Source organism: Peromyscus leucopus, chromosome 10 (assembly GCF_004664715.2).
Source record: "Peromyscus leucopus breed LL Stock chromosome 10, UCI_PerLeu_2.1, whole genome shotgun sequence".
Lineage (NCBI taxonomy): Eukaryota > Metazoa > Chordata > Mammalia > Rodentia > Cricetidae > Peromyscus > Peromyscus leucopus.
Window position 1 is genome coordinate 45,532,284 of NC_051071.1, and position 17,191 is coordinate 45,549,474.

Sequence of the window (17,191 nt, forward strand, 5' to 3'; positions counted from 1 at the left end):
AGTGCCTTTGGCTTTTCTTTGGAAACCCGGACAGAATTGGGCATCTTTGTTAATTGCCGTTAGGAGTGCTGGGCGGTGCGATTTCCCCGGGCCAATGTCGCGGATGCACGGAGCCAGGCTTGCTCACCTTTGAACTGCAAAGGGATCAAGTTCAGCTCGAGTTCCCTGCATTGAGACTGGAAGAAGCTGAGAGACTGTGCAGGAGAGTGAGAGAGAGGGGGGAAAGGGGAAAGGAGAGGGAGGAGAGAGGAGAGAAGGGGAGGGAGGAGAGAAAGAAGGAGGGAGGGAGGGGAGGGATCGAGAGAGAGCGCGGAGAGAGAGAGGCTGCAATCTCCTCCCTGAATCGCGCACAGCGCTGCAGATCCCACTGCTCTAACACGCGGGCCGAATGCAGGTGAGGGAAGGCACGGACTCTGCGGCTGAGAATCCAAACTTGGGCACCGCGCGGTGCGCACGGCTTGGCTCTAGCCCCCGCGGGCGAATGGTTGCTGCGGTTTCAGGCGGCGGCTTCCTGACTAATGACCTTGCGCAGAGTTGTTAAGAAAAAAAGAGAAACCCGAGCTCTCCCGGGTGAGGAGCGACCGACTCTGGGCGGCTCTGAAGATGGCTCAGGCTGCTCTTTGGCGCGCTGGGGGCACCCGGTCGCGGACCGAGCTGTGACGCGAGGCGTCTTCGCTGCACCTTGCCTGGAGCGACCTGCCGTGGAATTTTTCATTCAAGATATGTTGAGTGGCTTCCCGGCTGCTTAAGAGGAGTCAGAGTTGAGACTGGCTTGTTGCTGGCCCCGGAGCCTCTTGCAAGAAGCGGCTCACGTTTGTCTGGACCTCCGGAGCCTAAACAGAGACTGGGTCTAGAGTGAGTGGCTGGAACCTGAATTGGACTTAACTCGAGTAGCAGTAAAGGACTAGCCCGGTTGACAGGCGGGGAAGGCTGCAGGTTTGCTCCACTCCGCTTCCGAGCTACACCGCCCGCTTGCCGAAGCGGCTCCGGGGCCCCTTCCCAGAGCTTGGGGACTGGATCTCAGGATCTTCCCGCTGCGGGGATGACTTTGTGGGGGCACCGAGCCCGTGGCGCGCAGTGTCCCGTGAACTGTAAGTACTGCGAGTGAACGGTGGCTGGCGAGCGGGCGATTAGCACCCATTGCATGAATTATGAAACAATAACTTTCGGAAGAAGCAGGAGGAGGAAAAAAGAAGCATCTATAGCTGCCCCCCTCCCATCGGCCGACTCTACACGCTACTCTGGCCCCCTCCCTCCCCTCCCTCTCGTTTCTTCCTTTCCCGGAGAGGAGGACCGAGGGGAGGGCAGGCGGCCAGCCCCGGAGGAGGGGGGTGTCGAGGGGGGTTGTGGTTAGAAGGAGCAGTAGCAGCAGCAGCAAGAGAAGATGCTGAGGATGCGGACCACGGGATGGGCGCGCGGCCGGTGCTTGGGCTGTTGCCTCCTTCTGCCGCTCTGCCTCAGCCTGGCCGCCGCCAAGCAGCTGCTCCGGTACCGGCTGGCAGAGGAGGGCCCCGCCGACGTGCGGATCGGCAATGTGGCCTCGGACCTGGGCATCGTGACTGGCTCGGGCGAGGTGACTTTCAGCCTTGAGTCTGGCTCTGAGTACCTGAAGATTGACAACCTCACCGGCGAGCTGAGCACCAGCGAGCGGCGCATCGACCGAGAGAAGCTGCCCCAGTGTCAGATGATCTTCGACGAGAATGAGTGTTTCTTGGACTTCGAGGTATCCGTGATAGGGCCCTCGCAGAGCTGGGTGGACCTGTTCGAGGGTCGGGTCATCGTGCTGGACATCAACGACAACACGCCCACCTTCCCGTCACCGGTGCTCACACTCACGGTGGAGGAGAACCGGCCTGTGGGAACGCTCTACCTGCTGCCCACGGCCACCGATCGTGACTTCGGTCGCAATGGAATCGAGCGCTACGAGCTGCTCCAAGAGCCCGGGGGTGGCGGTGGCGGCGGCGAAGGAAGGCGCTCGGGGCCGGCGGACAGCGCCCCCTACCCAGGGGGCGGCGGGAACAGTGCGAGCGGCAGCGGCCCTGGAGGTTCCAAACGGCGGCTGGAGGCGCCTGAGGGTGGCGGCGGGACAGGTCCTGGTGGCCGAAGCAGTGTGTTCGAGCTGCAGGTGGCAGACACCCCAGACGGCGAGAAACAACCGCAGCTGATAGTGAAGGGGGCGCTGGACCGGGAGCAGCGAGACTCCTATGAGCTGACCCTCCGAGTGCGCGATGGGGGCGATCCACCTCGGTCCTCGCAGGCTATCTTGAGGGTGCTCATCACCGATGTGAATGACAACAGCCCCCGCTTCGAGAAGAGCGTGTATGAGGCTGACCTGGCTGAGAACAGCGCTCCGGGTACCCCCATCCTGCAGTTGCGCGCCGCGGATTTGGACGTGGGGGTCAACGGACAGATCGAGTATGTATTTGGGGCTGCTACGGAGTCTGTAAGAAGGCTACTGCGTCTGGATGAAACGTCGGGCTGGCTCAGTGTCTTGCACCGTATTGACCGGGAGGAAGTGAATCAGCTACGATTCACAGTCATGGCCCGTGACCGCGGGCAGCCCCCCAAGACAGATAAGGCCACGGTGGTCCTCAACATCAAGGACGAGAACGACAACGTTCCCTCCATCGAAATCCGCAAGATAGGGCGCATCCCACTTAAGGACGGGGTGGCCAACGTGGCGGAGGACGTCCTGGTGGACACCCCCATCGCCCTGGTGCAGGTGTCCGACCGAGACCAAGGCGAGAATGGGGTGGTCACCTGCACGGTAGTAGGAGATGTGCCTTTCCAGCTTAAACCAGCCAGCGACACAGAGGGCGATCAGAACAAGAAAAAGTACTTCCTGCACACGTCGGCCCCACTGGACTATGAGACCACCCGGGAGTTCAACGTGGTCATAGTAGCTGTGGACTCTGGCAGTCCTAGCCTCTCCAGCAACAATTCCTTAGTGGTCAAGGTGGGAGACACCAACGACAACCCTCCTGTCTTTGGTCAGTCTGTGGTTGAGGTTTACTTTCCAGAGAACAACATTCCCGGTGAGAGGGTAGCCACGGTGCTGGCGACAGATGCCGACAGTGGGAAGAACGCAGAGATTGCCTACTCTCTGGACTCCTCAGTGATGGGGACTTTTGCCATAGATCCCGATTCTGGGGACATCTTGGTCAATACAGTCCTGGACCGGGAGCAGACTGACAGGTATGAGTTTAAAGTTAATGCCAAAGACAAAGGCGTTCCTGTGCTGCAGGGCAGCACCACGGTGATTGTACAGGTGGCTGATAAGAATGACAATGACCCTAAGTTTATGCAGGACGTCTTTACCTTCTACGTGAAGGAAAACTTGCAACCCAACAGCCCTGTGGGCATGGTCACCGTGATGGATGCTGACAAGGGACGGAATGCAGAGATGAGCCTGTACATAGAGGAGAACAGTAACATTTTTTCTATTGAAAACGACACAGGGACCATTTACTCCACAATGTCTTTTGACAGGGAGCATCAGACTACATACACTTTCCGAGTGAAGGCTGTGGATGGAGGAGATCCTCCCAGATCCGCTACAGCCACAGTCTCCCTCTTTGTGATGGACGAAAATGATAACGCTCCCACGGTGACCCTTCCCAGAAACATTTCCTACACCTTGCTGCCGCCTTCAAGTAATGTCAGGACAGTTGTAGCTACCGTGTTGGCAACAGACAGTGACGATGGCATCAATGCGGACTTGAACTACAGCATTGTGGGAGGGAACCCTTTCAAGCTGTTTGAGATTGATCCCACCAGTGGTGTGGTTTCCTTAGTGGGAAAACTCACCCAGAAGCATTATGGCTTGCACAGGCTGGTTGTGCAAGTGAATGACAGCGGCCAGCCCTCCCAGTCCACTACGACTTTGGTGCACGTATTTGTCAATGAAAGTGTTTCCAATGCAACTGTGATTGACTCTCAGATAGTCAGAAGTTTGCATACCCCGCTCACCCAGGATATAGCTGGCGACCCGAGCTATGAAATTAGCAAACAGAGACTCAGTATTGTCATTGGTGTGGTGGCTGGCATTATGACAGTGATTCTAATCATTTTAATTGTCATGATGGCAAGATACTGCAGGTCCAAAAGTAAAAATGGCTACGAAGCTGGCAAAAAGGACCATGAAGACTTTTTCACACCCCAACAGCATGACAAGTCTAAAAAGCCCAAAAAAGACAAGAAAAACAAAAAATCTAAGCAGCCACTCTACAGCAGTATTGTCACTGTCGAAGCTTCCAAACCAAATGGACAGAGGTATGACAGTGTCAATGAGAAGCTGTCCGACAGCCCAAGCATGGGCCGATACAGATCTGTCAACGGTGGGCCTGGCAGTCCCGACCTGGCAAGGCATTACAAATCTAGTTCCCCCTTGCCTACTGTCCAGCTTCACCCCCAGTCACCAACTGCAGGGAAAAAACACCAGGCCGTACAAGACCTACCACCAGCCAACACATTTGTGGGAGCAGGAGACAACATTTCCATTGGATCAGATCACTGCTCTGAGTACAGCTGTCAAACCAGTAACAAGTACAGCAAACAGGTAAGACGGATCCCAGGCACATTCACATACCCCAGGGAGGGCTGATCACTTGGAGACAGTTCAGCCTCTAGGAGGTTGTGTCTTTCCTGTATAACGGTCCTTCCCGTTTTAAAACCAGGAGTTTAACGTTCATCTACAGGCCACTAACTGTACCAGAGGCCTTATAGGACAGAGGGGTGTCCCTGTTATTTTGCAAGCTGGACCTTAGATTCCTGAGGCCTAAGGGAGAGGTAGTGTTTGTTGTGTGCTACTCTTTGTACTTAACCTTAGTTCAGCCATACTTTATGTTTACAGGCTAAATATGTATGTTGTATTGGGAGAATTCTAAGGAAAATTTTCCAGAGTACCTAACTACTGGTGGCCATGCTAATTGGGCCCTGGAAGTTTTAACTGTGTCATGAATCATGCAGGATTTTACAAGTCAGCAGATACTGATTCATACAAATGCAGAGCCAAGGCCAGAATCTGGAAATCCTGCCATCATGACTTGCTTTGATGGAAACAGTGGCTCAAAAGCACTTAACAATAAGCAAGTGTCATTCATAATTGCACTTTTAATTTTTTGTATCGATAACAACATTCATTTATAATGAGTAGGCTCCTATGTTGATATGCAATCAGCACCTGAATTCTTCATATCCAATATTCCAAAGCTTATAAACAAAATTAGGTTGTACTGAGTACAAGATATTTGTGGGTGTTTGGGGGATATACTAGAAACATAAAGGTTGTGTGTGTTACTTTTGTGTGTTACTTGACAGAACTGTTTCCTGGTGTAATCTGGAAACAGTCAGGTATATGTACATATTTTGTGGGTAATTTCTCAATATATCAGATTTATTTTTGTACTTTCCTTGTGTGGAATGTATTATGCAGAAGTTTACTTTTTATATCCACCTAAGTTTGACACACAGCAAATAAAACCTTAGGGAAACTGCTTAACTACTGCCCAAAGCATTGTAAGGAATGTATCACATGTTTCTTATTAACAAAACTCACCTTAAGAGTTACATTTACAACTTGTTAGATAGTATACTATGTCGGTTTTTCTACAAGATATGTTTTGCATGCAGAATATTTCATCTGAGAAGAATTGAAGTTGTTATATAGTCTCATTTAATGTTATGGAGAAGAATATTAACTTCTCATAGTTTTCATCATTATTAAAATATTTTCTATGCATAGAATTTTGCTTTAGGTAAGAAGAATATACTTTTTAATATATAGCCTTAAAAGCAGTGAAAACTATAGGTTTGAACTACCCTATATGAAATGGCTTTTGAAAATAGGTCTTTGGATGCATGTAAGCTTGAATTATTTACCTGAAACCACAATTTGATATTGTGGAGAGTTTATGTCTGTTGTGTTATGGCTTTACTGGAGTTAGGAGCAGATGTGTTTTGACCTGGTGTTTAATGCCTTTCGTCAGTTTTGTAAATAAGGATGACGCTAATGAAAATACAGCAGTTTTTTCATATTATTTACATACACATGCAAATAAACTGAGCTCTTGGAATTTCCTTAGAAAATGATAACATTAACTCAAATAATGTGAAGATGGCTTTACACAGAATATTTACATCTCCATTACCATATTAATAGTGATTTTGCCCTATGGTAGAGTGACATTTGTATTCTAAGTTGTTTAATTGTATGCTTTTGAGTGAGTATACACAGTGGAAAACTGATAAATATCGTGTGCAAACACCACATGAAGTCTGTGTTGTCACTTAAGCTACTTTTGATTCATTTGATGGCATAGCTCTATATTCTTGAATTTTAAAAGATACCGAAGGTCAAGACAATTGGCATGCCGTTTGAAAAGCAAAGTGATATGCTCATAAATTAACTAATGCATGGTATTTGTCGTCTAATTGAGCCAAGTCCTTTTGCCAAAAAAGGAAACCCACAGAGTGAGTGGGATGAATCACTCAGCTTGGCAAAGGTGACTTTGGAAAACTTGCATGCCATTAGTTTTGTCAGAGATGTATAAACTGTTAACCACAAATAAATAGCTGACCTACAATAAAATAAAAACAAATGAAACACACTTCCCCTAATGCAATTAGTAATAGTAATTGATACGCTTCATCTGTTCACTATTGCCGTCAGGGGACAAGAGATCCATTTCCAACTCACTTTGTACCATCTGACACGAACACAGTGCACTTGGTCTGGATTTTTGTTTATCTTATACGTAGCTACTGTTCTATTTTTATGCATAAAAGATGTAGTTTTCACAGCACTAAGACATGTTTTGTTTTGTTAAACTTCATTTTTTTAAAAAAAAATACACAGAGGATTTTGCTGTTTTCTTCCTCTGATCAATGAATTTATCTAAAATTTGAGACTTCTGGTCTTTCAATTTATTAGGTTCGAAACTTGTACTTTTTCAGTTCCTTAGGGAACAGTTTAAAATGTGCTTTTCACTTGCTGCAATGCCTTCAGTTTATTTATTTCTCTAAGCTGTCTTATTATACTCTATTTAGACTGATAAAGTGGAAATGATGTTTCTTTCAGGGTTTTCTGCATGAGAATTGGACATTTGGATGTGACATTTAAGTGATATTAGGGGATCTAGTGTAGTAAGCCAAGGCCTCCCCAGAAAAAGTTTGTAAATAGCGCTTATCCTCCCTGCCCCCCTCCTCCATTTTTGTTGGGTTGGTTTTTCAGGCTCTAGGGACATTCATTTCAAGCACCTAGCAATACTTTGACAAACTCCAGGCCAACGTCTGCAAGATGGTCCACCTGGCTATAACCGAGAGCCCTTTCATGAAGCTCAGTGAATCTGCACACTTTTTTTTTTTTTTTTTTTTTCTTTTTTCTGTTTGGCTTGGTATTCTAGGCAGGGACCAGATAACTAATAGGAGTGAGACCTTTACTAAGCAATATTACCTGGATCGTTGAGTAAGTAAGGAATTTAGGAAACTTCATCCAGGTATGGGGTCCATGGTGGATGTGCAGCAGAGTGTTGAAATCATTTTTCAAATTCATGCATTGAAAAAAAAAACTGAGGATGGTACCTGGGTTTTCATAGCTCAGACCTTTTCAATGCAAACAAAAGCCTTTGCCATCCAATACTTGATGTTTACTTAAGCACATCCACAGCATTTCTGAGATTGCCACCTTTACACTGAGTTCTTTGGTTTCTCGGTAACTTGGTGGCTTTTAGCCTTGTGACCTAAAAGGACAACTGTGCATTTATTTTACAGAGGAAAAGAAAATGCATGCTAAATAATTCCAACAAAACTGCAAAAATTAATGAACTCCAAATGTAGAATTAGCACTTCTCTTGCTAATCTTAAGTCCTACCGAGTTTATCACTTGGTATGCTTTTTTTTTTTTTAAGATAATGAATTTATGCTAAGTTTATTGTCTTTCATAAATGGAAAGTAAGGTAATTTATTTTTGATAAGAATTGAGCTTAAATAAACATTTATTTTAAAATCCATTTTGAGCTGATCTCCATATACTTGTGAAAAAAAAAATCCTGTTTACCCCTCCTGACTGTGTCCCTTCTGTGAGGAACTACTGAATTAGTCTGAGTAATGTTCTCCTTAATAAAATGTTTTTCAGTGTTCTTCATGCACTTTGTTAAAATGATACAACAGAACTTAATGAAAAGATGACAGTGATGTTGGAAGCAAATGGGTGGTTTTCCATTATTATCAGAGTGCTACATTTTATGAAAAATTAAGCATCCACTTGCTTGTGCACCAGCACATTTATTTTAGCAGTAATATATCTGCAAAGTGATGTCAGCTCCACACAGCCTTCTAGTTCATTCTCTGGGCCAGCAACTGTAAGATGGTCCACCTGGCTATAACCAAGAGCCCTTTCATGGAGCTCAGTGAATCTGCACACTTTTTTTTTTTTTTTTTTTTTTTTTTTTTCTGTTTTGCCTTGGTATTCTAGGCAGGGACCAGATAACTAATAGGAGTGAGACCTTTACTAAGCAGTATTACCTGGGTCGTTGAGTAAGTAAGGAATACAGGAAACTTCACCCAGGTATGGGGTCCATGGTGGGTGTGCAGCTTTAGAGGGAAGTTAAGTTCACATCGGGCACTTTAAATTGTCTCCCATACTTACCTTAAATAAATTAATCAATGAATGGTTAGTTGATAGAAATAATCAATGATAAGAATGTGTAAAGTATACACAGTCTGAACTATCACGAGCTATCTTTCTGTTTACCTTCAACCACACATGCTTGTGTAGCAACTATGGGGCCAGTCGCACTTTATTTTGTGTTAATGTTCATTGACTGATGTGTTTATGACATCTGAATGCTAAACTTACACAAAGGAGAAATAAAAGCATGCTAGTGAACAGCTTATTGCCTGTACCTAAAATCGTGAGAGTTATCACATTTGAGAATGAAAAAGTACCACCTCAGCAATCCCGCCCCCCCCTCCCCGATTTATAGAAGAGGAAACTGAGAAACCAGCATGAAAAAATTAATCTGATTGGGATCCCAAAAGTGTGGGAGATATACTGTAGACCAGGGCCCTCTCATTAACCATTCAACCACTTTTAGAGGCAAAAACAAGCCCCGAATCTCGGTAAGTTTCTCTGTGTAGAATGCAGCAGTAGCCTGAATCTGTTTAGGTTTACTTGTGTCCTCGCTAATATATTTGTTTGTAGAGATAGACCTCTTTACAGTAGAGTGTAATTTTGCCCTGGGCTCCAGATCTTATGTGGCTCTGTAGAAAGAGTAAAAGCTGCCAGCTGGTGGTGGCACACACCTTTAAATCCCAGCACTCGGGAGGCAGAGGCAGGCGGATCTCTGTGAGTTTGAGGCCAGCCTGGTCTACAGAGTGAGTTCCAGGAAAGCCAGGGCTGCACAGAGAAATCCTGTGTGAGGGAGTCGGGTGGGGAGGGGTAAAAGCCGTTACCATAAATCTACAGTAAGTTTCCTCTTTTATTTTATTTTATTTTTTTTCCTTTTTAAAGCCCTTAAACCCTTGTCTAGAGCAGAGCCCGTCTCACGTACATTGCACGATGCTTTATTTAGCGTTAGTTAGTGGGAGAAATCACATCCAGGAAAAGCAGAGCTGAAACCACTAAAACTAATCTTAATTATCACTTCTGGTGAATTAATGTTTTACAGGCGGAAGAAAGGTTTATTTTCAGGAATTTAGTGATGTTTGTATCGAGCTCTAATGCTGTGTACAAACAACAGAACCATTTAAAGCCTCTGATGCAGGGTTCCTCTGACAAGTCAATTTTTATCCTTAAGCATATTTATTATTTATAAATCCATAATTTGAAAATAAGAGTTTTGTCTATTTCCAGATCTCTGTACCAGCATTTTGATAGAGTGTAAGACTTTTGGGAGATTTTCTACCTCGTGATTTTTTTTTTTTTAACCTACATAAATCTTTATTTTCCTTCTTTCAGATGCGTCTACATCCATACATTACGGTGTTTGGCTGAATTCCACTCCAATATGATGCTCCATTTTGCACCATACTCTGTGATCACCTTGCTACCCCGACACCTGCTGGAGCCTGCCCTTGGCCGTGGGGTGTCAGCCAATCACTGTTTGTCCCACTTGTACATTTTATTTTCAAGCCTTTTCTTCCCTATTTAAGGAAAATAAATAGTATGAAAATAACTTCCAAAGAGGCAGTATTAATACAGCCACGTATTCCTCACAGATGTCTACAGTTCTGTTCTCAAAGAGATGGCAAGCAACTGTTAATACCTGATAGCAAAATCATTAGTAAAAAAATAAAAATTAAAAACAAAAAAACAACCGTATTTTAATCTAAGGCTTTGGCTTTGTGTGAAGAAAGGGAAATGGAGTTTCGTACATTTTTGTCTACAGTACACTAAATACCGACTTCAAATAAAGCCCTGAACTGATCAATGTTTTCTGTGTCATGGAATCAGAAGTTCTTCCAGCTAGGCAGACAGTTCTAGAAAGAACAGGTTCCTGCCCAATCCGTGTTGCAATTCTGAGCGTCACTGTGTGTATTTGTGTTTTTATCCACATGTATCAACGACTTCAAGCACTTTTATTAAATATGTGGTCTCTAACTTTCTGTGTGTATCACAGGCACAGCAATGGGTGAAATTTTCCTTAATCTTGAAATAAGCAATCAAAGAACCTATATAATTTTCAAGAGCTTTTTGTTGTTGACGATGAATTCATTAAGAATTAAAAAAAAAATTCAGTTAGCTTTACCAAAGTTACTGCAGCCAAATTCTGAAGGAATATGTACCCTCCAGTTTTGTGGACTGCAGTTAGAGGGAGGTTAATGTTTGATGTCAGATAATATAAACTCATGATTCTAGGAATTAAGCAAGTTCCATTGATTGGGAACTTCAATAGCTGGTTTTAGTTGTAGGAGTGATAGTCTAGGTAAGTAGGCATTGTCTGGACAACCCTTCTACCTCCCTATGGCTGTCTGTGCATCTATTTGTTATATTTTATGTTTACATGTTGTACATAGTCTGATTCTTTTATAATGTATTTATTGCACCTCTGTCCTGCCCTATTACAATTTTCTCCATGTTCCAAAGTACTGAAGAAGAGTTCCATATTCCCAACATTTTGTTGTTTTATTTCATTCTGTTTTATTTTGTGTGCCTGAATAATTGCCAGTATAATAGCTTTTTAACAAATAGAGAATATTGGAACAATACTGAAGTATAAAGTGGTGGGAGCTGCTGGAGACCATGCAAATCCCTAATGTACACTTAAGGGTTTTTACGCCATTAACTGTTTATCTGATTTTGCAAAAGGGCCATTTTCTGAAGTATCATTGAAACGACAGTGAAATTCCTGAATAAAACTTAATTATCCTTTTCCTCTCCTTTTGTTTTGAAGACAAGGCCCAGGGTAAGAGCCTGGAGAGGAACCCAGACTCTGTCCTGCTTCTCACAAATGCCGATTTCTTCATCTCAAGGAGCAAATCCACTTCAGTAGAAATTAAAATGTGGATGTTGTAGCAAACCACAGCAACCCACAAACAAACAATTAAATGATAGAACAAAGTCTAGGAGTTAGGGTGAGTAGACTGTGTAGTGGGTGCCTATAGGTGGCATTTGTGAAAACTGTTACAAAGAATCCTCCAAGTCAGCATTTGCAGACTCAGGCTGTGGCATCCTCTTGAGGATATACCCAATTTCTACCCAAAATAGGAAGTTATGAGATAGTACATGGCTAGCATGCAGGGGTACTGGGTTCAGTACCCAATGTTCCCAAGGCACACACACACAAACTATACACACATACACACACACACACACACACACACACACATACATACATATATGTTTTTTTTTTATAAATAATTGAAGATCAGGAGTCAGAGCAAATACTGCAAGGGCAATTTTTTTTGTTGTTGTTTTAGTTGTGTCTACGTCCACATGAGCATTTCTGTTCTGGGTTCCCAGGTAAAGAATGTGTCTTAGTGTGAGAGAGATCAGGAGTACATGGAGAATCATGCTTTATCGCACTGTGGAGTGGGAAGTTACAGCTGTTTTGTGTTATGATCAGAAAAATTCAATAAAACCAAAGCAAAAACTTGCCATCATGCCCCCAGGATTTCAGGTTCCATTCATCGGAATAAGAATGGACAACCACACACTTCTTGCTGCAGCACTTAACGCCAGCAAGACTTCTGAGACACTGGAGTCCTCTCCTTGACATTTTTGCTTTTTTTTGTTTGTTTGTTTGTTTGCCTAGTTTTCAACATGTATATGTGTCATGTGACCAAAGATTGCCCACTTTCCCCCAGCTTCCTGGTCCCAAATATTATCAACTTTGGGGTACTTTTCCAGTCTTTGCTGTAATTACTAGAACTTACTGTTGAAAGGGTCTCCAAGTCTTGGTGGAGATAAAAAAAAAAAGTCACCCATTATACTGTTTATCTTAGTGTTTAGATATTTTATTTTAATTTAAAAGACAGTAATTAATTCTCTTGGAAAATCTAAGGAGGGCTACAGCTATGCTATCAACTAGTCCATTTAGTATGTTCATTCATTTAAATTTTTTTAATTTAGTACGTGGAATATTACTATCTGTCGAGGGTATGAAGCCTAAGTCTCTGCCCTCATGAAATTAATATAATGATTGCAGAACCTAAAAAGATGGGAGTTTATATTTGCATCATGCCTTTTGATACATGTTTCCTCCTTTGTTCTTCAGAACAAATTGTTGAAAAAAAAAAGCACCTTCATTATTCCACAGATGAAGCTAATGAAGTAACTAGCAGTCTTTTCAAACCGAGTTTAAGAACATTATAAAATCAATGACAAAATATCCTGTCCAGACTCAAGAATACTGAAAGCGTCCCAGTGAAATAGTGAAGTTCATGTTTTTGTTTTGTTTCGTTATTAGTTTTGTTGAAAAAAGGTCTCACTGTGTGTTCCAGGCAAGCTCTGAACACACTGTATACCCAAGCCAAACTGCTTGCCTCTGCCTCTTGGGGTGCTGGGATTAAGGGCCTGTGCCACCATGCTTGTGGAAAATTGTGTTTTTAAATAAAGTTTATTTTTAGATGTTAGGGTTAGAATCTTCCCCCATATAAATGGAATTCAAGAGTTTGGAAAACATGGAAGAGAAATTTGTACATTTTATTTTCTGATAAGGTATATTTCCACAATCCTAACATGCTTTTTTTTTTTCTTTTCAAAAGTCACTAACTGTCATGACTTCAAAAGTTTTTAGTGAGTTACAACTTGAAGATCTAAGTGTTCAGTGTCAAATTTATGTGTACCATTGTATGTTATTAACACAATATTTAAAATCAAATCTTGAAAAATTAATTTTGACCCTGACTTTATTTTTGAATGTATGTAGGAAAATGGCCCAGGACCCTTCCACTTGCTTGACAAAGTGATTCCATAGTCTGACTGTCTCTCGGGGAACAAACAACACACACACACACACACACACACACACACACACACACACACACTGTAATTTTGAATCAAACTTTTCTTTCATGTGTGTTATTTTTAAATCCGTTTCATTTCTGTTACCTCCTGCAAGGCTGTGACATGGAGATAAAATGAGAACTAGATCAAGGCCATTACTTTCCATGGATAAAAATGCAAACGTGCTATGCCCCCGGCCTTGGGTTCATTATGTTCAGAGGAACTGCCACTCAGTTTGTCTCTCCAGTCTGTAGCCACAAGATTTCCTGTGTTCCAAGTAAACACACGGAGGCCTATATTAATTATAACTTCACGGCCATGGCTCAAGCCTTTTGCTAGCTAGCTCTTATATCTTAAATCAGCCCATAACTATTAATCTATATATTGCCACATGTTCCGTGGCTTTACTTGACCCCATTACATGTTGCTCACTGGGTGGCTCGCTGGTATCTCTCTCTAGGCCTTTTTCCCATCTCTCTTCTTGAATTTCCCGCCTGCCTCTCAGCTGCCTTGCCATAGGCCAAACGGCTTTTTTTAATCAACCAATCAGAGAAACACATATTCGCAGCATCCAGAAAAGACATTCCCCCATCACCCATCACACTTTTTCCTAGACCCATGGAGCAGTCCTAATTTAAATAAGACACATGTGTTTGTTGAACAGAGGATAGAAGCTTCTTCGTTCAGTTAGTCTTCAAATCCATCCATATTGGCTGTGGAATACGATAGGACCTCTTCCATATCACTCTCTAAGATACTCAGTGAGCTGCTTGTCTGTTTTTCCCTGAGAGATAAGAGTTCTCCAAGATGTAAGCTCCCTATTGTGTTGGCTGGAGTCTGTCTTCTCCACCTGGACAGTGTGGTTTATGATCCTGGCTTCAGTAGCAAATAAACAATTCCGTTTTCCTCACCTTCATTTTTGGTCATGTTGTAAACATCAAACCCATTAATAAGATGAATTAAGGAAGATGTTTAAGATGAGCAAAGGAAGCAGCGGTTACTTAACATGTTTCTGGCACATTTTGAGAGGTGGGTTGGGTAGTTTTTTTTTTTTTTTTTTTTTTTTTTTTTTTTTTGTCAGCTGGACACAACTTAAAATCATCTGGGAAGAAGGAATCTTAAACCGAGAAAATGCCTCCATCAGATTAGCTTATAGGCAAGTCTCTGAACTTCCTTGATTAATGATGGACAGGAGAGGGGGGACATTCAGCCCACTGTGGACAGGGCCAACACTGGGCAGCTGGTCGTGGGTTGTATTAGAAAGCAAGTTCAGATAGCTGTGGAGAGAAAGGCAGTAAAAAGCATCCCTCCAAGATCTCTGTTCCCTTTGTAGTGAAATTACCCCTTTCCTTCCCCAACTTGCTTTTGCTCATGGTGGTATTTAACCTCAGTAATAGGAACAGTCCAGGACAGGGGGCTCGAAGGACCATGCAAGCAAATGGAGTGTCAATATCTTTCTGGAACTCCTTATCTGAGGCAAAAAATAGATACATGTACTCCCAAACACAAGCATGGATGGGTCTCTGTATCTGTCAATTGTATATTTCTGCAGATATTATTCATATTCTGTGCCAACTCAGACACCCCAAACATTCTGTTTCCATCCTATGTCGTGGCATGTTGTCATTTTTAAAGGTGAAATGCTGGTATATCTGGAAAGAGAAATCAGGGTGTATTGAATGTATAGAGAAAAGGAGGTCTAGAAATGGGAAGGCAGCCTGAGTTGAAGGAGCTAGGCAGTGGGATGAAAGCAGAAAAACTTGTGCCATTCCAAAACTTTCCTCTGGACTTTGGAATGCCCTGAAGAGTTCCCTTTTTAAAATGTAAATGACCTCTGCTAGAGTTTGCTGGGGCTTTTAGCACACCTGGGTGTAAATTGCTTTAAGCAGATAACTAGGTCAGCACATCCCAAAGATCAATAGTCCTTAAGAAATGGAAATTTTGATTAGGGCCTTAGGGAAGGGTGGTAGTGCCTGGAGCCAGGAAGAGTGAGAACTCATTTAAAGCACCCAGTGTCTGCAACTCTTAACTAGTGTGTGTGTGTGTGTGTGTGTGTGTGTGTGTGTGTGTGTGTGTGTGTGCCTGTGTGTATGCACAGCTCGTGTGTGTTAGATTTTATCAAAAACGGATGTTCTGATCTGAAAAAAAGCAAATGTCTAAGGCTTTGCTTTTGGCCGAGGGATGCCACTAAATGTCAGGGCTTGATATGACTGCAAGATAAGAATGAAAAAGAAGTACCCTCTACTTCCTCCTGTTGAGGTCAGGTCTTTTGTGGCTGGTTTGCTCTTCCTTTTCTCTCCACAGCATCCAGTTCAACTGCTGTGTTCTATTTATTTTCTGCTTCGTATTTTTGGGGAGAAAGAGAAGAATAATGGGAGGGGTAGAAAAGGAAAAAAAAAAAAGGGCTTCCTGCAAGTGCGCCCATGTTCTTCCTACCATTATTATTCTGCTACTAGAGTGAAACAGTTGCCACTTATTGGGACTTTGTTATCATGCAGTTGTTTCTTATCCTGGTTTTAACCTGAGGAAGCTGAGATTTAAAGAGGATAATAACTTTTTTTTTTTTCACAGTTGGAAGAAACTTCAAAGGGAATTCTTTTGACAAAAGTCTGTGGATTGTCTAGAGCAGGCTGAATGCACAGGGCTCCAGCTGCCTCCAGTTCTGTGGAGTGGACTAAATACTTCAAGATTTTAGAGTCAGGAGAGGGCTAGTATTTTAGTGAAATAATTAAAATTAGGAGGAAGTACACACTGCTAATACAGTACTGTGGCAATTCTCTTATATGGTAAGCCTGTCTTGACTGAATATAATCACTGTTGGTTTTTACAGAGCACAGATATTACAAATTAGGATTTGCTTTTCTTTCGTAGAAATTTGATTCTAGTATACTACTTCTAGAAGCTTTATTTATCTGTCTATGTAATTATTTAGGTCTGGAGGATCTAAAACCTAGGACATTTTTGCCTGCTAGCCATGTGTCCTTTACCATGGATTTCCAGTCCTAGAGAATTGACTCCACACGGTCATGCTTAACTTTTTTCTCATGAGAAGCCTGTTATTTATTAAACAGTGCCTTGTTATTCATTAGACGTTGTTGTTTACCGTGTGAGAAAGCCATGGGGTACAACAAAACCCACTATAAGAGTTTATTAAGGGAAGGGAATAGGAAAGATATGCATAGACCTAGGGAATGACTGTGCAGGAAGAGAGAAATATGTGGAACCCACTTTTATAGATTCCCCCTACCACCCACATGCGCATAGGGGCTTACATCGCTACGCCACGAATGAGCATAGATTACGTGATCACGCCGCACACAAATTACGTGATCACGCAGCATGCAGTACATAGGATGTAAGGCCCTGAGATAACTAAGCATCTTGCCAGCCCACCCTTGGTCATGTAGCTGGGGGAGTGGCTACGAGTTCTAGCAAAGCCTGCCTACAAAATTGTAGGTGAGAGCCTCTGAAATTCTAAGTTCTTCTTAGAAGTTCACTCCTGGAAAAAACAGAAAATGTGAACCTGTTGAGACAGTGTGAAAATCTGTCCACCAGCCCCAGCTGTCCCTGATTGACATGTCCACAGGAAATTCTTCTGTCATTTCACATACTAATCCCTGTTCTGTGGGGGTCCCAGGGAACATCTGGGACTTTCCTCTGCACCTTCATGAAGGAAGATACTGTTTCTAGTTTCCCAGGGGCTTTTCTAGTCCCTTCTGAAGGTAGCTCGACACTTCCGCGGAC

General features: G+C 43.3%; 1 protein-coding gene across 7 annotated transcripts in view; it reads left to right on the forward strand.

The window, feature by feature from the left end:
• The first annotated feature begins 280 nt into the window (after nucleotides 1-280).
• Pcdh7 (protocadherin 7) overlaps nucleotides 281-17,191 on the forward strand; it is a 415,069-nt gene continuing 398,158 nt past the window's right edge. For 5 of the 7 annotated variants that reach the window (XM_028868147.2, XM_028868148.2, XM_028868150.2 and 2 more), the window contains exon 1: nucleotides 282-4,558. In XM_028868147.2, the coding sequence (XP_028723980.1) occupies nucleotides 1,385-4,558 (3,174 nt within the window). In that variant the 5' untranslated portion in view covers nucleotides 282-1,384. Of the gene's footprint in view, nucleotides 4,559-9,958; nucleotides 13,337-17,191 lie in introns of those variants that run through there. The other 2 variants (XM_028868154.2, XM_028868151.2) reach the window with 2 other exon arrangements.